At 44.3% G+C, this 27328-nt stretch overlaps 1 protein-coding gene across 5 annotated transcripts in view; it reads right to left on the reverse strand.

Moving 5' to 3' along the window:
- The window catches only part of BCL11B (BCL11 transcription factor B), a 95972-nt gene that overhangs the window by 58598 nt on the left and 10046 nt on the right, over window positions 1-27328 (reverse strand). For 3 of the 5 annotated variants that reach the window (XM_084519644.1, XM_084519641.1, XM_084519643.1), the window contains exon 2: window positions 22995-23363. In XM_084519644.1, the coding sequence (XP_084375770.1) occupies window positions 22995-23363 (369 nt within the window). The remainder of the gene's footprint in view (window positions 1-22994; window positions 23364-27328) is intronic. The other 2 variants (XM_084519645.1, XM_084519642.1) reach the window with 1 other exon arrangement.

Below are 27328 nucleotides of genomic sequence, written 5' to 3' on the forward strand. Positions count from 1 at the left end.
ACATGCAGCATCCCCCAGTAAGGGCAGAAGGACTCTGCGATATATGCAGGCAGGCTGTTACACACACTCATGCACAGAGCCCAGTTCATGGCCAGACACACCTGCACACCAGCCCGTACCTTGTCCCCCTGCACACACAGCGGTTTTGGAGCAGTTCCCCCACACTGGTTCATGATGCTCTGCTAAAACTAAAACTTTTCTCAAGCTGAAAATGGAAAGGCTGCACTGGGGAGAGAAGAAGCAGGGCAAAGAAGGGATTTCTTGTTATATTTTGCTTGGGGATTTTTGGTTTTATGATTTTTTTTTATTATTTTTTTTGGCAGACAAGGATTCCCTTTGAATTGATACATTTCTTTCTCCCAAGAATTTCGAATGATAATGCATAAATGAGTCATAGATCAAGAACAGCGACGTGGTGAGCAAGAAGGAGAAATAGTGTGAGTGAGGGGCACTGGCACAGAAATTTGACAGTACCCCAACTCCCCCCCTTCCTCCCCCCATGCCAAGACATTAATTCTCACAAGTCGGAGAAAATTACTATGCATGAATGCAAAAAGCATGATCAGGAGTAATTAACATGGCTTCATATGCAAATTTTATTAATGCAGAAGTACAAAGTCATTATGCAAATGAAACTTACGTCAACTCTCTTGACAAATATTCATCTCTAAAGCTCAAGTTTCTCCCTTCTATTTTTTTTTTTTTAATTTTTGGTGTAAAATGGAAAAAAAAAAAAAAAAAAGCGACGAGGACTGTTTGACAAGTTTGCAAAGTTGTTTTTCAACCGGAGAAATTTATTCTTGCATTGTTGATATTTTTTTGTTGTTGTTGGCAGGTACACGACAGCTCATGGAGGAGAGCGGGAGGATGGGGGGACGCGGGCTACCAGCAGCAGGCAGCCAATCAAAACGCCAGCGGCTGTAATGAGCGCGATTGATGACTGTTTGGCTTTACTGCAGGGTAATGAACTAGAATCCAGTCTGAGGAGGAAAAAAATATGAATATTCATGAAGCTGTGCTCCTGCCTTTGATGATTAAAGAAATTTTTAATATTCAAATAAGCGCTTGCCAAGTGATTAACAAAGAACAAGCACGCAGGAATATGGAAATGGAGCTGTGGAAGATTTGGGAGTCACAGTCTGTGCAGAAAAGACAGCACAAAATTTCATAAACAAGATAGGCAGATAACCCAATTCAAATCTGAGCAAATAAAGGGGAAAAAAAATCCCGTTCTTTTTCATCTGTTTGGATATTGTATCAGTCGCTTTGTTTTAAAGTGCAAGGGAGAATAAAAGCAACCAATGCAATAAGACCGGGGGAGAAAATCCAAACCCTGAGAAACCCAACCCAGCAATTACAAAGTAAGAGTCCTGGGTGAGAAACTGATAAGAAAATGATGGCTAAGTCCACTCTCTGCTGTGGGCTATGGCTTTTCAAAAGCGGGAGCCTGCCTGATGCTGAGAGCCTACTAGCTCCTGCGAACTGCCAACTTGTTGTATGTGACCAGAGGGAGGCAAAAGTATCCTGAAATAACTGAGCCAGTCCCTGCCATTAAATCCCTTTGCTCAACTACAGAGTGCATGGCAGGGCTTGACCGCTGTCTGGGAGAGAAGCGAGGGAGCGCAACACAAAGCAGAAGTGTTATAGCCATGAAAAAAAAAAAAAAAAAAAAAGGAGGGGGGGAGGAGGGGTAAAGTGCAAAAGGAGGATGCAAGAAGGTCTCAACTGCCCACCCTGGTAATCAGCCGGTAAGAAATGTGCTTTCTGTGCCAGAGAGAGAAAGGTCCTCCCCCCCCCTCAGGTTTCTGAAGAAGGATACAAAAATCCAGCCACATTACAAAATGTCTGATAAGTTCAGGCTCTCACAGTTTAATAGCTTCACTAAGGATTCACACTGAAGCACATAATAACAATATTAGCTGCTAAAATGACTTTGCAGTTAAAATACATCTAATTAGCAGCCAGCGACATCCTTTTTTTTTTTTTTCCTTTTTTGGAAAAAAACAGTTAACTTCAGGGCTACCTTATACCAGAATGAAATGTGGTTGAGCTCTTTCTGTTTTCCAAAAACAAAGTAAGTATAAGGATGTCTTCAAACACTTATGGCATTGGAAAACCGACTCACCTTCTTTGTTTTTAGATCCTGGGGTTTCACAGGCCTGTTTGGCTTTTCTGCAGAGCTTTAAAACCTCTGGTTAATTATTACCTATTTTAAAATCTAAAGATAGGATAGTCTAGGTACCATTTAAAAATTAGCTGGTGTATTCAGAATGTAACGTTTCCACTCTATTCCAAGAAATACTAATGACAATAACAACACACGAGGACAATGTTACAAAATGCACAAAATGGCCATGACTGGAACCTTCAGAGCCGCCGTGAAAACACATCAAGGAGCTAATGGGATTTTCCCCCCCAAATCTGCTCCATTTTTAGAGATACAAATATACACAGTGTTGATGTATTACAGGAAGGAAAAAGGGGAAAAGGAGTGGGAAAAAAAATGGTGAAACATAAGTAAAGATAAGGTTAAACACCACGCAGAGGTATTGCTGGGAGTCTTTCCTCTGAATAATGCCAAGACCTTTAGAAGATGCCTGTTGTCTCTAGGTGCGTGTGGGAGGGTGAAGTGTGATATTACATAACGTACATGCTGCAGTGGCTATGCACAACCACACTGATTAAAAAGCTTGACTGTGAAGCTCAGCTTTCCGTTTCCTGGGCTTTTTGTAGCTTGTGCCAGACCCTTGAACACCGTAAATGTTATCCTTTGTCTATGAGATTCCTTGTCTTTATTTTAATCAATGCATTTTCTTTCCTAATGACACAGAAGCAACTAACAGCTCATGCAGTCGGTTGCTTTGAAGCCCTTCTTAAATGGCAGTTGAGTTCTACCATATAAATGTGAATACTTAATATTTATGCCACATTTCCTTCCCTTCTTTCTTTCTTTCTCTCTTTCTTTCTTTCTTTCTTTCTTTCTTTCTTTCTTTCTTTCTTTCTTTCTTTCTTTCTTTCTTTCCTTCTTTCTTTCTTTCTTTCTTTCTTTCTTTCTTTCTTTCTTTCTTTCTTTCAAAGCCCCCCATCTGCATATTTCTGGTGAATAATGATACTTCAGTAGGGCAGGTGAACATACATTTCAGCACACAGAGTCAATGGCAAAAAGTATTAAAAGTCAATGTTGTAAAACTCAGCCCCTAAATTTAAGTGGCTTGAATTGAGCATGCAGCTGTGGTTGCCTGTCAGTAGTTAGATGCTGTAATAATAATAATAACAACAACAACAACAATAATAACAATAATAATAATAATACGCCTTTCATTTCTCTAGTGCCTTCCACGCAAAGATCTGGAAGCACTTTACAAAGATAAATAAACTGAGCTTGGAACACCCTGCATGGTTAATAAATATCCTAATATATCTAAATATCCTGTTTGGAGCATGCAACTCTTCTCACTGTGTAAAATTCCACATTTTAGATTGTCCACATGTTTGCACATGGTGTTTTGGGGGCTCAGACATCGAGGGTAGGCTGTGGAGATTTTTACTTACCTAAGAGGCCATGTGGGTTTCCAGGAGCAGCCTGCTTATGCAGTGCCAACACCTGTATTTTGGGCAATAGGGGCATTGGTTGTGGCTGGACCCGCTCCGAGGTCTGGGCGTTGCAGCATCCCGGGTCCCCCGGGGGCTCTGGTGGGGCCACCCGCACCCCCCGCACCACCCACCTGATGCCCATCCAAACCTGCCCACTGTCTTGTGTCTGTGCTTTGACTGAACGTGGAGCTCAGGTTAAAATTGAACTTTTTGACTCACCCCCATTAAATAATGTGAGGAAAAGGACTCATCCCAGCGCTGCATCCACCGCTCCCTCCCACCTGTGCCCCCTCCCAGCCCAGCCACATGGGGGGCAAAAGTAACCCCCCGCTATGGAAAGCGACCAGGAGTGAGAGGAGGGGAAATAGGGGCAGGGTTGGACCTAAAATTCCACTAGGGATAAGTAAGTACAGTGCATCAACAGATGCTGTGCAAATATAACGTAGGAAACTGGAGCTTTTCTCATTGCAGGAGGGGGCTATTGCAGACAGGGCTCAGGGATGGGGATGTGGCTGGGGCTGGGGTGCATACCCCCTGGCAGGAGCCACATCCCTGCCCCAAGCTCCACTTTCCCCTTCCCACCCTCTGCATGCCAGCCTTTGCAGCCCCAAAATGCTTCCAAGCCAGGCCCAGCTCTCGCTCCGGGGCTGCCGAGTGCCTCACACAATGGTGCCCTGATCTGAGCTGCAATGTCCAGAAGCCACCGCAATAAACTAACAAATAACAATAATCACCCTGATCTGTGGAGTTTGTTTTCCAAAAGGCATAAAGGGTTGACAATAAACAGTTCATCAATTTTCCCAACTTTTTTCCCCAACTCTTGTAATTAAGTCCTGAGGAGTTTCAATGGTCATAAAAATCCTTGTGGGGATTAAAGTTTTTAGTCCCAGTTATACCGTGAGTGTTTCTACATGCCAGCAAATATTCCTGATATAATTAAAACATATAACCACCCCAACAGACCATCACAGCAATTTAACAGGCCCTGGAACTAATAAACGAACTCAGTGGATGGAAAGAGCTGTTTCAAAGAACATTTACAAAGGCAAAATAATATAGGGAGGCAACCAGAGGGAGAAATACCACAATAAACTGAGGGCTTGACCACAGAAGCATATGGTCAAGAGGCTAAAACCGAAGTGGTCAGGGCTGAGCCACAGCCCTCCAGGAGCCAGTAAGGCTGCTGGCCGTCACCCCTGCTATGGCCTTTGGAGACCAAGCCCTGCCCACACCTCCAGCTGCTGCACTGCAGCCGGCTGTTCTTGGGTGGGACAAAAAGAGAAGAAAAAACGAAGCAAAACAAAAAAGAAAAATCAGTGGTGGAGTTAGGCAGGAGTGAGACTTTTGCAGCTCTGTGGCTGTTTGGTAGCAAAAACAGTTCCTGGAAGGGGAGGGAGCTTGGGGAAAGCGAGGCAGGTGAAGTCACTCTTCCGCTGCGTGCCTCAGTTTCCCCGTCTGTGAAAATCAACTAACGAGATCTACCTGATTTTGTTCAATGTTCTGGAAACCAAAAAGACTCTGTAACAGCAATATATTAAACGGCAGCACCGTTAACTGTTTCTCTGCTGGAAATGCAAAGCAGGACCATCAGGTGATGCCAATGTCCCTGCAAAGCACAGATGGACAAATTTAATACACAGATACAGTTAGCTTTGAGAAGGAATCACAACTCTAGTTTTTTTGGCTCAGGCCTTGCCAAAAGCAATGTAAGTGCAGGCTCCTTATAAGTGCTGAATTTCAATGTGAAAAATAGTCTACCTGTCGAGTGTGAACGAATACATTACACTTCAAGTAATTTAATGGTGCTTGGGGGGGGGCCATTAAAGTGCACATTTAAAATTTGCAATTTTGCCCTTGTGCACCGAGCATGTTCACACTCTGCTGAGCATTTCACGAACGCCAGGCAAACTTAAAAAGCAAAGCAGGGTAAGCAATCGTAAGGGGGAAAAACAAGCAACAGAAAATTCTAAGGTGAGGAGTTCCTTTGAGTTTTGGATCTTTCAGGGGAAAAACATTCCTGCCATGTGTGTACAAGTGGGCCAAACTTTGATAACTGAAACTGTCAAATTAAATGAGTGGAGAAATCAGCTGGAAATGGTAAAACAGTCCACCAAACAAGGGGAACCCCGAGGATGTAAAGCTGCAGTCCTCAGTTTACTGGACAACTGACCACAACTGAGTAAATAAACAATGCTCTCTGCATGGAAAAGATGCTAGAAAATTAACCAAATGATTTGGTTTTGATTAACAAAAGAAAGCAGACAAATAAACCAGAAACCAAGGAATCTAGTTCAGACTATTATATAAGTTTAAAAAGAGAAATAATCAAGAAAGAAATGACATTTCATTTGCATGAAGACCGACGTTGCAAACCTGCACCCAATCCTGCTGTTAAACTGCACAATTAAAAGTTTCATCCAAAGACTTCAGTCTGAATAGAACTGGGCCAGTGCTAATTAGTCAAGAAAACTGAACCCTACCTGGAGAAGTAAAACACAAGTACGGTAAAAACAACCCCAGACTCCTTTCAATATGACACAAAACTGCTAAGAGAAAAGCCAACTATAAGAAAGGAAGAACCATTCTCAGTACAGGATAATTTTTCATGGGTGTATTTTTTCTAGACTAGATTCTCCTGTAACACTCAATTCACCCATTTATTTGTACAGAATAGCATCTTCCTCCGTAAGATAAAAGTATAAGGCACAAAAAGCTGTTTATTATCAGGTCTGCTTGAAATGGAAGCTGAACTTGATTACCGTGAAAGTGTATTCAAACAATAAATGAGAACAAAACAGATACGGTGTACAAACCAAGGCAAAGCAAAAGAATTCCTTAAACATCCACAGTCAGGATGAGGAAGTTATATTAGATTCATATGTATCACCCCGATAAAATAGTGGTTTTTTGTTTTGCTTTTGATGAAAATGTCAATATGCTCAAATGGCAGCTCATTGCTGTGTATCACAGTCTAACCAAATCTTTCTATAACCTCTTGCATTACAAGAAAAATCTCTGAAATGTCACCAACTAAAAAATTGAACTACCCTGTAATTAGTTTCAACAAAGTAGTCCTTTTAACCCTAATTTTCCAGATGTAGATGGCATTTCCGAAGTAAGTGTTATGAACCTTCCTTAAGGACAAGCAGAATCAAATTGTAAAATCACAAGCAGTGATCTCGGAGTTCTTCCTCTAAGTAACCCTTCTATTTCACTGTAATAAATTCATACCCAATCCCTTAATAGGTGATCAGAGAAAATACACATGCACACCTAAACTACCACAACAAAATATTTTTTAAATACTACTCCAGTCCCTAATATAATAAAGGCTGTTATAACACGTTAGCACTGGTATCATTATTCCTTATGATTCAATATTCTAATGACTGGCTGTAACAGAGGTTTATGTTCTGCCGAGGTTTATACCACTATTTAATGTAATTAAGCAAACTGGCAGCCAAAGCCTCTGCGGAAATATCATTTCTATCACAGAGTATTCCCACCAGAAATTCACAGGAATCATAACATACAAACTTTGATTCTGTTTATTTTTTCCCCTGTTCTGAAACTGATCTGGCATTTCTTGGACTTAGTAAAGTGGAAGAAGGAATTAATTTGGCTTTTGAAGACATGTTATTATTGACAATACTAATAATCCACGGCAGTTGGGCCTTCCCCTTTCCTCTCTTTCAGCAGGCAGCACAGCCTGCAGCATCGCTTTGCAAAACCCCAGAGCTGGACTGCCCTTGTGCCGGGAGTCTGGCGAGCGTAGCAGCACCGGGGTTTTAAGCAAGCCATTAAAATGCTAATATTCAGCGTGGACCAGATCCCTGCTACCACTGAAAGCTGAACTAAAGCTCCTCTGGAGACAGGATAAGGCCCTTCCAATGTGATCAAAGAGTAAATACATGCAAATCTCTGAAGGGAAAAACAATGGTGTTTCTTTCTAATTTTAAAACCAAACAGGGAGAGTCCACCAGGTTCGTGATCCATGTTACAGTTACAGTCACACTTGGGATGCCTGACACCTGGGATCATGGCAGAAAGGAGGATGGAAGAAGGCTAAAAAGTTGCCACCTCAGGTCAAAGAGAAGCTCTTAAAGTCCGGGGTGGCCTCTGCTCGCTCGGGCACGAAGTTACCTTCTGGGCTGTGCTCCGCACCACTACTGCAGCTCTGCTGGCCAGAGCAGCTGTGCCACAAGCATACAGACAGGTTTTGTAAAGTCTCCTTTTAGCTCCACTGCCATCCAGGGAGCTCAGGACCCTTCTGCAGCCCCTGCTCAGGCAAGAACTCGGCCCCACGTGGGCCCCAATATCCAGAGGAACACGGTGAACGTGAGACAAATGCACCCGCTGCCTGCAGCAGCGCATCTTGTGAGCCGCCTCACTTAAAATAAGGGCTTAGTTACTTCTCACTCCCAGCTGAAAAGCTCTGCGTAGAAAACAACACAAAACAAAACAAAACAAAACAAAACAAAACAAAACAAAACAAAACAAAAAAAAAAACACTGAAATGAAATCCACACCCATTTGGGGAGGGGGGGGTGTCAAGGAATAATAAAGGGAAAGGGAAAATGTCTGGTTCCTATTATTGCTATCTCCAGTGCTTTCACCTCCACAAACAGCTTAAAAGAGGGCTTCTGTAACAGAAGTTCAACTTTGCTTAATCTGGGCTCTTAAACTGCCAGGATCTCGTTACATTTTCTCCTTCTCCAGATTTTAATACTTTTATTTTACATCCTAGCGTTGTGAGGAGGGAGGGGGAAGGGGGAGAATCTCGGTGTCACTGCATGGAAGAAGTCACCGGGTTTTGCGATCCAGCAGCTTCCTTGGCAGAGGGAACTGCTGGTTGGCATAATCCACCCGCTTGACAAAACTACTATTTCTGGGCACGCGCTCAAAAACAGGTAGGAAGCAAATGCTGAGAAATAAGGAAGTAAAAACAGCCAACAGATTTTTCACTACCAAGAACGCCAAGAGTAAACATGATTTATTTAGCTGTGTTTAACATGTCTCTTCTGCACTAGACTGCAGAAATCTGCTTGCATTTAGAGCAGGAGGAGGAGGCGGGGGGGAGGGGATAAAAAGGGAATCCATTACGGCGCTCGGCTGGTACTTTCTGAATTGTTCAGTCACACAGTTTTATTGAGTACAAGTATTTTCTAGCCCAAAATATATTCATGTGTCAGAAGAAAGCAGCACTAATCTGCTGTTAATTAACAAGCTGCTGCTAACAAAAGATGAAGGACCCAATTCATACAAACAATATTTACGTGGGTGTCGCATGATTTTGTCACAGATCTTTTCTTTTCTTCCTCCGTCCCCTTAACCCCCCCACCTCCTCCTCTTCCTCAGCAGCGAGTTGTGGGGATGCGGTGTGTCGAGCCCCGGCTCCTCTTGGGGTTAGCACCCACGGCAGAGGATCCCAACCCAGACATGCTCCCCATCCCCTTGGACAGGCTTTCGCCACGGCTGCCTGGGGAACCCGGCTCCAAGGGTTCCTTTCTCCCCACGCTGGGCAGAGCCTTATGGCACGCTCGCAAGTGAAATTTCCTCAAGATCCTTATTCAGTTAGGAAGCAGAAGCCATCTTCTGGCACTGTGCCTGTGGCAGCAAGGCTGCCGAGGCTCTGGAAGTGGCACCCTCCCATCCTTCATCCATCCTCGCCAGAGGTTTATGGGCCACAAGAGGGAAGGGTGAGATCTTGGCCCTCCCCAATGCCCTGCCTGTGATTTCATGTTTGTTTAATGCTACCGTTTTGCTAAGGAATTTGGGGAGGGGAGACTTGCTACACACACCGAGACCTGGAAGAATTGAGGCTTGTTCAAAAATACCAAAGCATGCACAAAAGGGCAGAGCTTTGAGCGCTGAACCAGAGGGCAGACTCGTGGCGATAGCCCTGCTGCCATCACCAGCTCCCTGCTGTGATTTTGGACTGTAGCCCTTGTGGCCTCATCGAGAGCAGTGCTGAGCACAGCAGGCGCCCCTGAGCCCCCACTGTCCGCAGCCAGGCACTTTGGAAAATCAAGCCATTCACATCTTTCTGCCTCATCTGAGAAATGAGAGTGCGTATCTGCATATCTCCTGTGGGCGGTTTAAAGCTGGCGCTGGCAAAGAGATGGGAGGGTTAAAACCGGCATCAACAAGCCAGATGAGCACTAAAAATTCCTGGACTTGCTCCACTCCCGGGAACAAAGGTGGGATTGCGGGTTTAGGGAAAGGGCTGATGGTCTTCTGTGCTCTGCCTCTCACGCCACGCAGCCCTGCCCTAAGCAGGCTTACAGGAGACGGGTTCTAGGCTCTGCTCAGCGCTGCCATCACCCAGCCACATCTGGGGAAATGCAGAGACAGGAAGGTGGCCAGAGCACGAAACAGAAGCATCAGAGCATGATTTTAGAAGTGCCAAGGTTCTTCCATAACGGCACACTGGGGTAGCATTTCTGCTAGCACACCCAGGTTAGCATCTCACCCCGCCAGCCATGCTGCTTCCTTCGGTAAGAACCAAACTCTGCTGGAGCAAGTGCAGATCTGCCCCTCCAGGTTTTCTCTCTGTACCCCAGCGCTGCTTCCCAAAGCATGGGATTTTCACCCCTGGCAGCCCTGCCTGCTGATCCCCCCACAGCACCCAGTCTGGGCTCTGCCCTGGAGGGGTCTGGCTCCAAATGTGAACGAGCACCAACTCCTCCCGCTGTGCACATCCAGAGTCACTCCTGGCATTTCTAGGCCAGCACTTTAACGAAGCCCTGGCCTAGGGTTTTACAAAGTCCAATCTTTTTTTGTTAACAGTGATATTTGAAACATTGACATTTACCATTTGAAAAGTGAACACATTTAAACAAGCATCTTAAAAGAGCTAATGAAAGAGAGAAACAGATCCATCTGTATTGCATTCTCCACCCGCTATCGCTCAAAAAATAAACCTTTCCAGACAGTGGGGAAGTCTCCCAACAGCAAAGACAATAGGAGTTCCCACAGGGGAGGGAGCGAGGGCAGCTGCATGCCGGTGCAGCTCCCCACCTGGGTAGGCTGCTACCAGCTGCCCATTGCCCCCCTCAAAAAAAAAAAGCAACAGCCTGAGCAGAGCTCCAGCACTAATGGAGACCTCATCCAGCTCACCAGTCCTTCCAGCACAAGCAGGTGCCCTTGCCAGGGGTCTCTTACAGACACCACTGCACCCATAACTTCCCTCTGCTTAACTGTTTCCGATGGACATTAATTGTTAGACTGGTAGCAGTGAGGATCGAGGGCATATTTCCTCAACCACAGGACAGACAGAGTGAGGTTGAAGCCAGCCCAAGGCAATGCACTGTCAAAACCCGTGACCTGAGGGGTGATGGGTGGGTGTTGCTGGTGGCCAGCTAACACGTCCTCCGCCCTGTGTACTAGAGCTGCTAACAGAAAAGTGCATCACGCATCTCTTCCAAGAAAACAGCTCCAATCGGGCATCCTCCATCAACTTCAAAATCAAAAATAAAGCGCATCTTCTGAAATGACAAACTTTGCAAAAAAAAGGAAGCATTCTTCTGTGTAGTCCAAGGGGGCTGGAGAGGGGGCTTGGTTTTGGTGGGGGGGGAGGAGGTAGGAGGTTTTGGGGTTTACTGCTTTATCTTCTTTTCACAAAGAGGCCCTGCACCATAAACATTAATCACACACTATATTCTGCCTTTTAGTCTTGAACAATTATGAGTACAGTTTTGTGATCTTTAGCCATATTTACTGATACTCAAAGGCAGATTCTATCTTGTTAGATTGTTATAAATGAGACCCCAGGGAATCGGCGCACAGGCTGAGGCAGATGTGAGAGCCTTCTCAGAGCTCATGTGCGTTTCAGTTTTCCAGTGCCGAAATTATGAATGTTTTGAAAAAAAAAATACACTTTAGATTCCTCTGCCAGATCATTACAAAGAGTTGTCTATAGACTAGAAAGGTTGCATTTTGCTGAACTTAAGATTTTTAAGGTTAACTGTTTAAATTTCAAAGTTTGGCTTACATGTGCTTGCCATTTGTCTGCACAAAAGTTTCACAGACAGATACAGAAAAGGTCTCTGGTTATAAACCATTAAAGAGAAAAAAAAAGAAACCCACAAATTCTATCTCGTTCTCTCTTAGTTAAATATATTGTTTCTGGTCCAGACCTGTTTCATAATACCATAAAATAGAGGCATGTTTCCGACACTAGATTTGAGAAGCTGTCACATTAAAGGTAAACTTTTAATCTGCTATAGACAAACAACACACATTTTTATTTCCTGAGTAACAGCTTTGGAGAAATGTTTAAACAAGAATTTAAGAGCTCTGCGGTAAAGCCACATATAGGGGTCTCAGACAGCTACTGGGTTTGAGCTTCTTTTCTTTGTTGTTGTTCATTTTTAATTCTTTAAATAACCTACTTAAAAGTAGACTTCCAGGAGCAGAATAACCAAGATGCACAGTAAAGTGAACCTCTTGGCTTGCTTTTCTTTCAACTTAATAAAAGAGAAATGTTTGAACTGAAACACAGGCCTGAATTCCTAGCTATTCATCTTCATCTTTTTATTTTCTCGGGACTTGCAATCGAATACTTTAAAGAAGTTAATTGTGTCACAATTAGTAACACATTAGTCCTCCGATATTTTTAATAGCAACCCAGGTTTTTCCCCAAGGCACTTAAAAATGGCAGGCTCAGCTATACTCTCCTTTTTTAAAACTCCCATGCACTTTCTTCTCTAAAAACCTCCCACATGCATTTCACTTGGTCTGAAAATACCAGCACAGATCTTAATCCTGCCAACGCTTACAGACATGCTTAACTTTCTGCACATCAGTAATCCCGCTGAATGCAAGAGGACTGTTTGCATACCTACAGCTTGGAGCAGGCGAAGGATGAAATCCTGCCTTCACTGAAGCCAGTGGCAAAACCCCCACTGACGCCAATAAGGTTACGATTTGACATCGGGCTTGTTGCAGGATTGGGACCATCCTCGTTTTAAGGTACTTTCCCAAACTCTTTTTTTTATTATTTTCTCCTTTTTTCTTCCTGCTGTTTCTCCCTCTCACCTCCCACACTCACTCTTGTGGGGCCCCATATTGAGACCACTTGAAAACTTCTGCCTTTCAAATCCCTCCACGAGGGAAACCCCCTCGCTGAGACAGGAAACATCCTTTGCAGGTAAAGCTGAAAGAAACTATTTTGCCCCGCTGCGTGCATTTGAGTAAACTAATTAAAACCTGGGAACTTTGGTTCCAAACGATGCCAAGAAGCAATCGTTAATATGAGCTGAAGTGAAATGGGAAGCTCCAGACGTTTAAAATTAGCTGTAGGGAAGAAAAAAAAAAAAAAAAAAGCAGAGGGAAAGCATTTTTTAATTTTACCATAAAGCTGATGTGGTGCAATTTGGATTGCATGGGTTAAAATGAATTTGGGAGGGGGTGCTCTACAGGGAAGGGGGAAATCGCTGCTGAAAAGCGGAGGAGGGGGAAGCAGCAGCAGCCGCCTCGGAAGCGATGCGATGCTGTGAAGAGGAGGCAGAAGTGAGCAAACCAGCTGAACTGCTTGCAGAATTAATCAGTAACAAAGAGGCTGGAGCTGTTGGCGGGCTCCAGCCCTTGAACCTGGACTCTGCTCTATAAATTTCAACTTGGAATGACTCTCTACTTGTTGAAAGACAGGTTGGCTCCTGGCCAAGCCATAGGGAGAAAAAAAAAAAAAAAAAAAAAAAAAAAAAAAATTCCTTCTTGCCCAGGAAACTTCCCTTCAGTTTCTAACTTTTTTTTTTTTTTTTTTTTTTTTTTTTTATGAGCTAGTAATAGGGCACTCTAGAAAACGGGAAACGGAAAGCAGGTATTGAAAGCAAAAAAATGAGCCAGGAGTTGTTTTAATAAAGAAAATAAAACAAGTAGGTGCTAAATTCAAATCGGGATCTTGCCTGCACGCAAGTACATCAGCTATTATAGAAGACTTCAGAGCGCCTTGCCAATAATTCAAAGGAGACTTTTACAGTTATATTAGCTGGCTACAGGTTTGACTCTGAAAATAATAAATGTCTTAAAAGAAGAACAGGGCTGTTCAATCCTTGTCTGCAGTCTTGTCTTGTTCTCTCCTACTCCACCACTCCACCTTGTTTAAATGGCCGTTACAAAAGCAGTGTGGTATAAAAAAAATGTAGAACCATCATTTATTCAGCAGCATCTTTTTTCTTTCTTATTTTCCCCACCTTCAAACAGGGTAGTATAGGAGAGCCGACACTCTGCCTCTGTCTCTGCTTATTGCACAGGCAGTTTCAGTCACAAATACCTTTCCGATGCGGTGCTTTCCCAGCATGAGCAGACAAGGAGTGGGCTGGGGCAGAGCGAGGGGATGGAGCACAGAGGGGGGAGCTGTCAAAGTGGAAAGAAAGAAGGCAAACATCTACTCAGAGGCCAGACAAGCTGAGCAAGGTCAGCTGCAGAGACACAGCCCCTTGCAGAAGCTATGCAATTACGTCCAAAGTCTGCATAGCACCAAGAGTCCCAGAACCTGCATGCAGGGGCTGGACCGGAGGATCTAGGGCAGTGGAAAGAAGGTGTATAATGATTTTAATTGCTCTTCCGAGATGTTAAAGGGTAGACGAGATGCTCTTTAGCTTTAGAGCGGGGGGCTGATGCTGTATGCTGCTTGCAAGAATACACGCAGATAAAATACCCTAATGAGAGAGTGGAGAGAGAAATATGGTAAGTGCTAGCCATGATCAAAAGGTGAAATAAAATATCAAAATAAAATGCAGCCTAATCAGAGCATGGAGGACAGGGATACACAATCCCTTCACCAAAAGTGGCTGTTAAGTTAAATTAGATTAATCACTCCCACCTCCCTTCCTCCCCAAACTCCCTTATTTTTAATGAAGGGGCTTACTGCTGTAATGCTGAATGCCGTCCAAGCTGCTGGACGTTTAAAGCTATATACGTAACACGCCTGTGACACACACACATCCTGTGCTTCCACTTTCCAAGAAAGCTGGAATCTGCTACTTGGTAGGTCTTTTCCATCTGCAGCTTTTATGACCCTGCTGAGGGACCAGCAAGCAGTGTCCCCCCTGTCTCGCTCAAGAAATACACTACCAAATGCCAGAACAGAGGAGCAAGCAGGAGCGAGTTTAAGAGCTGTTGGGCTTAACGGTGGTTTGTGCTGATCGTGCTTGAATCTTTCTGCAAAGGCATACATGCAAAGAGGAAAAAACAACAACCGCTAAGTAACCACTTCACATCTGCCATTAAGATTATTAAACTTCTTACAAGCGGTATCTACCCCACCTTCCCCACTACACACAAATGTACACACACCCCCAAGCTCTCCAACGTGGCAACTGAGAGCCAAGAAAGCTCTCCTTTCCCTGCTGCAGCAACCACATTTATTCCTGTTAAGGGGTTAACGATTCGTTTCCACTACTTCTCTCGAGAAAACCTACAATGAAAACATTGGCTCACGAAAGCGTTCTCACTGCCAGAATGCCACAGCGCGAGTGAAAAGTCCGTTTTGTTTTCATTACATCTCTGGGATTTCCGGCTTAACTCCTGAGCTTAGACACCAAATCCCTAGATACCCCACCCACCCACTTTTTAAAAAAAAAAAAAAAAAAAAAAAAGCATTTATACTGCACAACCCACCAATTACCATTTGGAGGGTGGGAGGGAACGGGGAGAAGGAGCCATGCTGAAAATGATGCTCTTGCTGGAGCGAACGCACACATCTTCCCAGCCCAGAGCTACCCAGTTTCTCCAGACTTCTAGTGTCATCCACTGAGAAATGCAGTTTTATTTCTATACCTGGCCTCTCTCCTCTGTTTCTCACCCTTTACACTCCCATCTTCCTACTTGGCCACGGAAGCCAGAGCTGAAACTCAGACCCAAATCTATATGCCCTCTCAAGTTACATGACAAGATGTAGAAATCCAAACCTGTCTTGTACAAAAAGTATAATTACTTCACAGTTTTTTCTCTCCAGTTATGATAGAAAAATGTTTCACTCTGAGAAAAAAAAAAAAAAAAAAAAAAAAGGAAAAAAAAAAAAAAAGAAGGGTTCAGCCTTTATGTCACAGCCGATTTTGTCACTGTGTGTATAGGCGGTGCAGTTCAAACATGGGTTGAGAAAGAAAAACAATCTATGGAAAGGCACGAAGGGAGGCTACCTCATGCTATAGCAGCACTTCTGTCCTGCTGAAGCAAAGGAATCATTTCTGTGCCTGTATGTGTTTATTCACCACAGGAGAGTACCAGCAACTTTTTGTATCTATACAGGAGCTTTTCTGTTTTACAGTACTTCCATGCAACTGACTTTCCGTTTGCAAGGTTTCACTGCAAAATTCCCCTGAAAAATCAAGCAAGCTTTCTTGCAGTCAATACACCACTGAGCACATAAGCCTATTATTATTAGTCAAATCAAAACAAATGCCAAAGCAGTCTATATGATTATTAGGCACCACTTTTTCTTTCCTTCTAACAGTTCTTGGCAAAATTGTCAGGAAAAATGACTAATGACTGGCTGACCAGTGCCATTTCATCATTTACCATTAGTGTTTTCTAAAAATCTACCAATCTTTCCATACTAATGATAATCAAAGATATACACACGGTTTCTGGTCTCCCACACATGGCCCAAGTAATTTCACAAGAAGTCCCAAACAAAAACAAAAAGACACTTTGTTGGGTGACATTTTGACTGGGCTCTACCTCTGAATAAGTGCAGAGACTTTCCACCAAATCAGAAGGTATCGCACCACCAGTTTCAGGGCAGTTAATCCAGGTGAAACCAGGGCGGAGTGGTGCTGGCTGGGCTCTTGTGGGCAGCCAGTCTCCTGCTGTACCGTTACTCACCATCCCTGCTCGTGGGAGTTCACCTAACCATGCACAGAAAGCAGACAATAACTTTGAAAAACAGGATGGTGAAAGGAGAAAAAAAAAAAAAAAAAAAAAAAAAAGAAAGAAAACAAACTGGCAGGGAGAATTGAGGGCATAATATTCCTCAACACTTTTTCTTAGTCTGTTTTTAAAGCTCGATGTGATTAATTTCACACTTGACTGTCACAGATGCCGGGAAAGCCTCTGCCAGCCCCGGTGCCTGGCGGGTCTGGACCCCAGGCAGGACGTGGCTGGTGGCCCCACAGTGACAAACGTCAGGGAGAGTGGCCGGCGGCCCCAGGGGCTACCGAGCAACTGCGGCTGAGAAGATGAGAAGACAGCGCTGGAGCGGTGCCACATGGGTGCGGTGGAGTTCAAGCAAGGGGAAAAAAAGGTTTCGTAATAAGCAGGTTTCTCACCTTTAACTATTCCCCAGATTAGCGCCCTGCTCACTGGTGCCTGTGCAGGAGATGCTGTGCAGTGCCAGACAGCCAGGGCTGTGATGGGGCAGTTCCCCCATTCACAGGACTGCCTGTGAGGTGAGAGCCTTACGGGGACACACATGTGACCAGTGGTGCTGGCACAACCCCACGCAGGCTGCTGTGCTGCCTCCAGCCATATTTCCCTTTCCCCTTCCTCCTATCCTGCCCTGGCTGTCCCTCCCCACCAACCCACTGCTGTCCAGCGGACACAGCGGGGACAGGGGCTGCCAAGTTGGGTGCCCCTAGAGGATCTCCCACAGGGAGTCGTGTACCCCCTGAAAGCCTCCACTCTCCACCCCACCACACACACAAGCCCATGGCCGACAGGGCCCCTCAGGCTGGCCCCTGCCTCAGTGCCGGTGCCAATGGAAGGCCCCATGCCAGTCCCCACCCTGGCTTCACCAGCAGCCTGACAACTTTAAGCCGTCAACATTTTGGCGGCCCCTCGTCATGCTTCAAACACACGCCTGGAAGCCAAAACAGGGGGAGGGCGGCCAGCGCCATCAGGCCTGCACCTGGGCAGGGGGGCCCCGGAGGAGAGCCAGGCTCCCCTGACATGCCCCTGGCGCAAGCAGGGCTGTGGGTGAGATCACCCGGCTTGTTTTCCTCCCTGCCACCCAAGGCAGGACCTCAGCCGAGGTCCCCGCGGGCAGGAGGCTTGCAGGAGGCTTGCTCATTAACCCACTGCGAGCCCTGCTGCGGCTTACGCCTTCTCACACCCCCACCCCGCAGCGTCCCCTGTGCTGCTCAGAGGCACCAATTAGCAAAACACGTTGCTAAACAGCCGATAGAGCAGCAGCAGTGGAGGAGGAGGAGGAGGCCAGGTAACTCCTCTGCCACCAGGGAACACCTGGCAGGCACGAGGGAAGGAACAAGCCTGGAAAAGCCTCGCAAAGGGGATTTCAGCTGCAGCCCAGGTTTCTCAGGCGCTGTTACCACACGCTTCTGGAAGCCTTGTCTTCTCTGCATGGCATTTTTTCTAGCCTGGCTTTGGCAGGGCACTCCTGCTGGACCCACCAGCCTGGAGAGGTGCTGGAAGCAGGACCCAGCTCCACAGCAGCCCTGGGAAGGGGAGCAAGGCCCAGAGGATGGCCCCATGTTCTGCGATGCTCAAGACACTTCTTGACAACCTGACCAACATCGCCACCATCAGCCTCGGGTTTCTTTCAGTTTATGGTTTCCTTCCCTCACATGTGAAGGCATCACGATGGCTGTCTTGAGTCCTATAGTTAATATGGGTGCACGGGTCCATAATGGTACATTGTAAGTGAATGTCTCAGGGTAGACAGCAATAATAATTAGCTGTCATGATTTGAAAAAAGGATAATCCATGCCATTGAGTTAACAATCACTCACACAACACACATGGATTTAACTAATCTTAATTTGGAGAAAAATAACAATTCTAAATATATCAAATAGCCTATTTCATGGCAACCTGCGGCGGTGTTTATCTCTGGCTTCCAGCACATGCAAGTTATTTAGTTTCTCTCACTGGCAGTTTTACCATTCAAAAGCCTGAAATGAACATTCATGGAGCAGGGGTTGCAGTTAAATCCTGCCTCTGACAGGGAGCCTTTTTTCATGATGCACATCTAGTTCAAGTACATAATGCATGGAGCCCAGCATTGGCGGGATGAATGAGGAATTCAAATCAACCCCCTTCCCTTTCCTTGCACCGTCTTTGCAGAAATTAACTGCTCTGTGTTAATGAACTTCTGCTGCTGGTGTCATTATGTGTCTGTGAGGGTACACTGCCCAAAGCACAGAAAAGGGAGAAGATCTGGTAAAAGTGGTTCCTGACTAGCAGAGGACCCCTGCTCTGACAGTTTAGCTGCTCCTATACATTCTGCCAAAGTTCTCTGAAACTATCCAATGTTAAAAACAAGACAATTGGTACTTTTTCTTTAATCTACACCATTTCACAGAGCCTGACTGAAGAAAAAAACTGGCAGCCAGCAAGCCCAGCAGGGCTGAGAGGAAGACAGGAGATACCAACAGTCAAAGGATAGCAGGAGGCACCTCTCAAGGTCCTTCTGGTCACCTGGTCATGCCCAAGATCTCATGAATATGAAAGCTAAAAAGAGGTACAAGATACATCTGTGGTCAAACATTTTCAGAATACCTGCCACTGGTGAAATGAAAGAAGCGGTGGCTGATAACTCCTAGCTAATTCATTGGCCTTGCTTTGTTTTGCTCTGCAACAATCTGGTACATCTGCTTGATACTATCACACCCTCTGTATGAGAGGCAGAACTGCTTTTCAAACAGGTCAGCCAATTTGAAAAAAAAAAAAAAAAAAAAAAAAAAAAAAAAAGCCTTTACAGGACAAACTGCTCCTAAGCAAGTCACGTCCTCACAAGTGGCAGCTAACATGTTACCACATACCTTACGGACAGTGGTAACTAAATGAAAGCGCCTTGAAAAGCTTGGATTTGCAAGTTACAAGTCCGGGAAAGATTACAGAGTTCATTATCAGAAGGTCTTTAAAAGCTGATTGCGGAGATAAAGTTGCTTTGTCTGTACTGAAATCTAGAAATGTCAGTTGGAGATTTGCATTGCATGCATGCAAATTCTTGCAGATTCCCGAGCTCTACCTGACTCCCTTTAAGCGGCACAAGGTCTGTTATGTGGTCAGGAGGGATTCAGTAACCAGAGAAAGCAGAGTTCCCAATAAATAAAGAAAAGCAAAAAGAAAGAGAGAAGGAAAGACCTCAAAACTCCAGAGCACTCTGAATTGGGGTTAATTCTCGGTGAGACACTGCATCCCAGCGTACCACATGAAGCACCCGCACGCCCAGAGGGGAGAAAGGTGCAAGGGGTAGAGCTGAGCTCAGCGCCTGATGTACCCTCGCTACGCTCAGCTCTGGGAAGCTGTAACATTTTGTGGCTTAGTCACGCAGCAGAAGGCCGCACAAATCATTTTGACCAAATAAGAAGGTCTACAAAAATAACACAAGATCAAGGAGAGTAGCTGAAACCTATTTGAGGGCAGCAGTGGTGGCAGCATATTTCAGGGAGCTGGAGTGGCGAGTGGGTGATTTCTGGTTTCCCTCTTCAAATATAAAGACTCAATTATCTTTGAACAGCTTGCTTTACACATGAATTGACACATTTATTTTACAATAAATAACTGAAAGTTATCTATGTTTCCTTTACTGTTAATCTACACAAAGAAATAATAAACAGAGCTTGTCTACAAAAATGCAACTACTGCAGTCCTCAGAATTCAATTAAGCTAAAATAATTAATGCTTCCACCATATTAAATTACTTTATACATTTGAGCCACTGAAGTTTTTTCATTCTTTAATCTTTTTCGCCTTTTTATTTAATAAAAAAAAAAAAAAAGTTATTTTCAAAGAGGGGGGGCTTGGCTAGGAGGGGGAAAAAGAGCATGATTTGCTGTTAAAATGTAATGGTCTCCTTTAGCTGACACAGCATGTAGAGTGTTTTGTGCCTTTGATTAAAATAACATTTTAAATGCTTTGAACAAACATATCTCCCCATACTTCTAAGGGATTATTTTACATATTTCTTGGTGGAATAAAGAAATTCATTCTTCCTGTCGCAGTACAGAAAGGCTAAGAATATCTTTCGTCACATATAAAGTAAAAATACTGTAGGCTGTTGCATTATTACCAAAAAAAATAAAAAAATAAAGGGAGGGGGTGGCGGGGTGGGAGAAAGCTGCCTTAGAGATTAAGTTTCCCTTTTATGAAATCGTATTTAGTCTCTTTTTTTAACAAATCTAACAACAATGCTCTACAGCCGCTCACTGGGAAATACCTTTAATGTTAAATGCAGATTCTGATTTTCTTGGCTAATGCAGAAAGCCTTTCTATTGAAATATAAATAAGGGGTTTGGTATATCCCACTAAAGCCTTTCCAGTGAATGACTTCTGTGGGTTTTTCATGGCTACCCTCCATGGCTGTAATGTGAGGCTTTTATCCTACTATTGAAAACTATCCGCTGCTATTAAAAAAAAATATGGAAGGACACTGCACCTTTTTATCTCAGAGCTGGGCTCCTAATTGAGAAAGCATTATTACTGCACTATTTAGTGGATGTCCCTATCTCCATGCACTGCTGAGAAAATGCCAATCAAATGATAAACCCTTTTATTTTTCGCAATGCAAAATCTTTCCTACATATTTTCATTTGATATTCAGTTTAGTCTGAAAGAGATTAGGTGCTCCAGATTGGCTTTTAATTTTTTTAAATGCCTTTTCCACATATGAACATAACCTCCACCCTCTCCCCCAGCAAATTTTCTGTATGGCAAAAGCACTGGTTATATTGATGCTGACCCTCAGAAGCTGGGATGGGACGGCACCCTCTGAGCTGAATGTAGCCATTGAAGTACTTTGTTATGGACTGAGCTTGGGCATGGGTTTGTAAAAGAGGAGATCTGGAGTACAACTGCAGTGTAGGTCTCCTGGAGTAACTTCACAAAGCACTGGGCACCCTCTGGAAGGGGCTGAGCACCGTCAGCTTGTGCTGTTGAGAGTGCTCAGCACCATTCAGGAGGCCTTCAGCAGACAGGAAGAGAAGCTCTTGAACACTTCTCTTCTGCTCCCATCAAACCTAGCCCTCAGAAAGCTGATACACCATGAGGGAGTCATCTCTGCCAGGAAATGAATTCAGAGCTTCAAAAGGATAGGGTAAGAACAGAGTCAGGTCTTACAGTAGGGATGCTTAAAATGCTACAACAGCAGCTGTCACTGCTATCGCCCCACAAAGCCACCATGTCAAGATGGTGACTGCACCCTTACAGACTCCTGAAAAACAAGGTAGTCAATGGGTGGCATATGCCCTGTCTTAAAGGTCTGAAGGAGATCTGAAGACTGCAGCAGTTCAAAGCCTTCATGTTCATTTATATGATGGCCAAGCCCACCAAAGGTGCTGGGGAGTGACTCAGACACCTCCAGCGATAAAAGGGGGAAATGCTAAAGTTTTAATTGTAAAGATAGGAGCCTAGTACCAGTCTTGTGGGAATCCCTTCATGGGAACACCTCTACTACAGACAGGACTGTGGACTGTCAGATCTAATCCTGTAGGACAATTCCTAGAGAAATCATCTAGTGGCAGCAATGACAACTTGCCACTGGTCTTCTGTACGGGATGCAGCTGATTTGAACATAAAGGCCAGTTTGAGGGAAGATCCTGCTGTGTAACATGAAAAACACACTGACTAGCAGGGAGCACAGCCCTTCCTTTCACCATGGTGAGCAGCGTGCGCTGCGCTGCAGAGAGAAGAAACGCCCTGCACGCCGGAAGCTGCCCCACACCGCGCTCTGCAGAAGCCATTTCACAGCAGCTCGCCCAGGTGGATGCCAGCGCTTGCCTGCCCACCACTGAGCTGGGGGGGTCTGCTGAGTAAATGTTAACTGCACCACATCTGAGGGGGTTAGGAAAAAGAAATGCCTGCTATCTGCTCATCTGGGCCAGCTCGTGTTCGTCCTCTCTTTCAAAAGCTCATTTTGAGTTTGTGTGTGAATGGAGGTGTCCCCCACCCAACTCCAGCCTTCTGCCGAGACCCAGGACAGGCAGCACAGTCAGTAATTCAGGTCAGGAAGCTGAAATCTACCCCAGCTGAAGTCAGTGGAAGTGGATTTTGCCACTGACTTCAGAAGGATTTTATCCTTCACGGTGGGTCTGCATGTTATGAAGTGTATCTGAACTGGATTGAACTGAGCATCTTACCAGAGTCCTCCACCGCTGCTACCTGCTTAAGGACGCTCCTGAAATGGCTTCTCTGCCCCCAAACTTCTGCTTTTTCTTATGTGTACACGCTGTCCCTTGGCTCTCCCAGGGGATCGAGAGTCCCTAGTCTGAGAGAACTGGCCCTGCACAGAGAGCTGTGCTGAACCAGACAAAGGGTGGGCAGCCCTGCTGAGCATCCCCCCCCATTGCCCCCCGTAGCCTCGAGGACCCTCCAGGCTGATGGCTCCTATAAAAACCTGTGACTGAAGCCTCCATTTCATGGTTTCATGGCACTTTCTAGAGGGCTCTCGTTAAAAGATTACCTAGGCGGTTGATTGAGTGTAAAACATGCTGTACCTGCAATGTTCTCCTGCTTGGGGCAAATTCCTTTTGTAGGCGTGAGAAGACGGTCTTCTTCATCGGGTGTGACTTGGATCCCGATTTCCACTGGCTCTGACACTTTCCTGAGCTCGGCGCGTGAGGAGGGGGGAGGGCTGCTCTTATCCATGCTCTTTTCATAGCAGACACCACCAGTGCCATTGCACTGTTTTCTCTTGTGCTCTATAAAAACCAAGATGTCTCCCAGCGGGAAGTTCATCTGACACTGTCCACAGGTTAATAAGTCGGGGTCTGTCCCGCCTGCGGCGATGCTGATGCCACCCGGCTCTGCTATTGCCAGGCTCTCATCCTCGTCGGCGAGTGCCGGTTCCACATGGTCAGCCTCTGCTTTATGTGGACAAGGAGAAAGAGGGAGGAAAGGGACAAAGGGAGAAGAGAAAGAGATTGCTTTGAATGTTCACAGACTCTGAAGGATGCATCACAAGAGGCCCAGCCTCCCCCCGCACCCAAAAGAAGCCAAGCCTGATTAGATCTTTCTTTCATTTTTCAGCTTTTCCATTCTCCCAGAATGATTTCAATATATTTTGCAACCAAGCCTGCCTGAAACAAAATGGAAAGGCTGACCTGGCATAGCTTTCCTGACAGCTCCTTCCCACTGCTGCCAGCACTGTAAGGAGATCAGCAAAGAGCCATTTTGCAAACGTTCAAGCCCCGAGTCACTTTCTGAAACAGTTTCTCTCTTTTTATCCCACCTTCTCATTCCCACTGCATCTCCCAGCCATCTGGCCAAGGCCCCATCCAGCAAATCTTATGCTCCCAAATCTCTCCTTTGATTTCAGAGAGAGGGGAAAAGCAGGGAGGGAAGTGCTCAAGTGCCCCAGGCAAGCAGGATCAGGCTCTGGTGGCACACAAAATTAGTGCCACCACCCTTTCCCCTTACAAAGATACCAGCAAGATTAAATATCCTCCCATCAGTACAAGATACAGCAAAGAGTAAGGTAAGAAGGATGCGGTATCATGAGAAGCTGAAGGGGTTCAAAAGTGTGTACAGTAGGAAAGAGAGTAAGGCACTTTTTAATGTACAGGAATATTGGCTGAGCCCAAAATCTTCCACTCATTTTCCTGATGCCAAATACCTCTGCAGTTGCTGTATAGGTTAATAAAAGTTTTTGGTATAAATCGTGCCTATGGACCGGATGGACTCCATACCATTAGCCCCAAAAGACCCTGAAAGCATTTCTGAGTGACCTGAATCAGTTTCTAAGGAATAAATAATTTCTCATGTTACAATTAATAAGGCACAGTGCATTTTTAATGGGTATTTTGAAGGTAATTGTTACATTATAAAATAATTGTGGATCACAATCCATTTCTGGGGCAAAACTTGGATTTTGTTTTATTTTCTCTTGTTCTGCTGTGTAACTGCCAAATGATACAAACCTTGGTCTTTACTTGGGCAAAATCTCCACTGACTTTTGCCTAAGGCTGTTTTGCCTCTGCAAGGACTATAGGATTTGGGCTGAACAAAACAGAGGAACTAACAGTATGTAAATCAGGGAGTGAGACCTCTAATCGTATCAGGATTAAAGGAATAGTAGGAGAAATGTTCTTTACTGGCCTGAGTGGATTGCTTACAGTTTTCCTGGGGAAAGGGAGTTACACAACTATCTCAGAGAAGTGAGACTGAGATAAACAGATGTCATAATCCAGATCTGGATTTTCCTCCTGGCCGAAATCAAAAGGAGTTTTGTCCCGTTCTTCAGCAAATTGAAAAACAAAAAACACACACACACACACACACAAAAAAAAAAAAAAAAAAAAAAAAAAAAAAAAGAGCTAGAAGGTGAAATGTATTACTTGGCAGCAAAAACTGGCTGAGCCTCGAAAAAGACAGTTTAGAAAAAGAATTGTCCCCGTTTTCCTCTTCCAGAATAAATAATTGATTAGTGTATCTACCAGCTGTATTACAAGTTGCATCAGAGCTCTCTAACAGCAAAATAGGGATCAGCAGCACCAGCAGCAGCAGGAAAAGGACTGATGCCCCAGAGAAGTGCCTGAGCACGACCCATCCCGCTGGAGCAGACGATGGGCACAGAAAGGCTTTGGTTTCCTAACTCACCCCAAGGTTACCAAATACACAGCATAATACTAGTTCTGAAAACCAGTAATTACTTTTTTCCCCTTTATCTAAGTTTAAAAGGAGTTTGAAGACAATACTATGTAATTAATTCACCAATTTATATTATGAAAAGATGCCTCCTTGCCTCAGTGAAAATGCAACCATAACCCTGCGCTGAACAGGGACTGCCGGGAAGAGAGCGGATGTCTGTGAAGAGTGTGTCACAATGCAAAAGGTAATTATTTAGTGCTGCGGTTCCCTTTAATGATCTAACATTGAGCAATATTGTTTATATTGAAGAGAGCTTGGACCTTTAATTACCAATTACATATACATCATTTTAGAGCCAAAAGAAAAGGACTGTGAAAAGGGTCCTTTAGAAGTGTGCGCACTATTTCTAGGGAGAATTCCTATTAAGGGGGAGCAGAGTGTCAAAATATTAAAAAAAAAAACACATACACACAGGGACATACACACACACATATACACACATGGGAGATGGGACAAAGAGCTGGAAAAGACAACATGAAAACAGGAACTGAACCAAGGGTCGGAAGAAGAAAAGGTTGCAGATGAGGAAAATGCTCGTTACGAGTTTCACGTAACAATCCTGTAAAGCTTTCAGATTAAAGTCTGTCTCTCAAATTACAAAGGCAGAATTTTGGCATATATATAACAAATAAAAAGAAAAGAACAGGTCTCAACTTTATTATCTTTTTTGATGTGAGGATTTTTTTTTCTTTCCCTGTGATTTGAATTGCGCTCTTCAGAAAACGTAGCAAAAGTGCTGCATTTGATAAGGGTTCTGACCATGCGTCTCTGGAAACATGAAGGAGGTTTTAGCAGCTAAACTGTTGAGAATTCTTTCCTTTCAGCTCTACAGTTCATTTGAATATTAGTTAAATCCACATATGCCTATTCACTTACACTCTCTCACTCTCTCTTTCCAAGGACTCTGCAATGGCACTTTTTTAAAATAACATCTGGTATTCCTTCATATTTTGGCAGTCACCACATTACCGAAAATCAGCTTTTCGTTTTCTTGGTACGCTGAGCCCTCATGATCAGTAGTAATTGGGTTTCAAACTCTAAAAAGGTTTTTTTTACTTGACTCTATTTCTGATTTTAGCTTAATAAATCATCAAGCAGGAGACCAGTCATATACCCAACAATGCAGAAGCTATATTACAATCCCTTTTTCAGGACATGGAAAACAGACATAAAGGAATCAAAAACAAAATACTGAACAGATCTTCAAATGCATTTTATCCATGTCAATTTGCATTTTTTTTAAACTTGGAATTAAAAAAAAAAAAAAAAAAAAAAAGGAAAAGAAAAGAAAAGGCTTCCTATTGACAACTCAATTAAGCCATTAAAAACCTACATTCAAGTAACATTACAGGAGAGATTTAAAACCCACAAAGGAAAAGAGAAAAAAGCCTGGAAGTCCAGCCCATAACGCATAGGGTCACGCCTAGTTAATACAACAGCCAAGATCTTATGTTGTTTAAGGAGTCCTTTAATACCAATAGGGCAATTTAGGCCAGTCTCAATCTAAAGTTCTGACTCCACTTTTGTCTGTGGGTTTCAAATGAGTCGCTTCACATTATTTGAATTTAACTCTGTGGTTTTATTTCTGTTTGTTGGTAGCTGGGTTTGGGGGAAGGAGGGTGTTTCCTCCTGAGTATTTATCTAAAATTATTATTTTATTTTTTTTTAAGAAGGAAAAATCAAGCCAAACAAAAAAGGAGAATGGAAAACATCTCCTCTGTCTTACGTGGGAAAAGGTAACAAAAAAAAATGCAAACAATCTATTTCCAGCCAGGACTCATGCCCTGGTTCTCCCAGGTGTGTTGAGGTGTGCCCAGCATTTTCGCTGCACCCAGAGACTCCTCAAAACAGCCCTGCACCACCTTCTGAGGAAGCACAGTGAGTCGGGGATGGGTGATCTATGGGGACATCAGTGACACTGCTGTCATTCGATGGCTTCATAAAATTAATGCAGCTGGACAAGCTAAATCATTTGCTTTGCAAGGCATTACACTTGCTGCTGGACAGCTTCAATGCTCTTAGAAGCATCTCAAAGCTCTCTGGCTGCCTACAGTGCAGTGGACAATTTTCCTAATTCCACAAAGGCACTGTCGCAAAACCACCAGCACTCTTCTTTCTGCGTGGTGACATCATTACACCATATGCACCCCATGCAAACAATATTCTTATGCCCAATATTAAA

The sequence above is a fragment of the Aythya ferina genome (genome assembly GCF_964211825.1).
Source record: "Aythya ferina genome assembly, chromosome: 5".
Taxonomy (NCBI): Eukaryota; Metazoa; Chordata; class Aves; order Anseriformes; family Anatidae; genus Aythya; species Aythya ferina.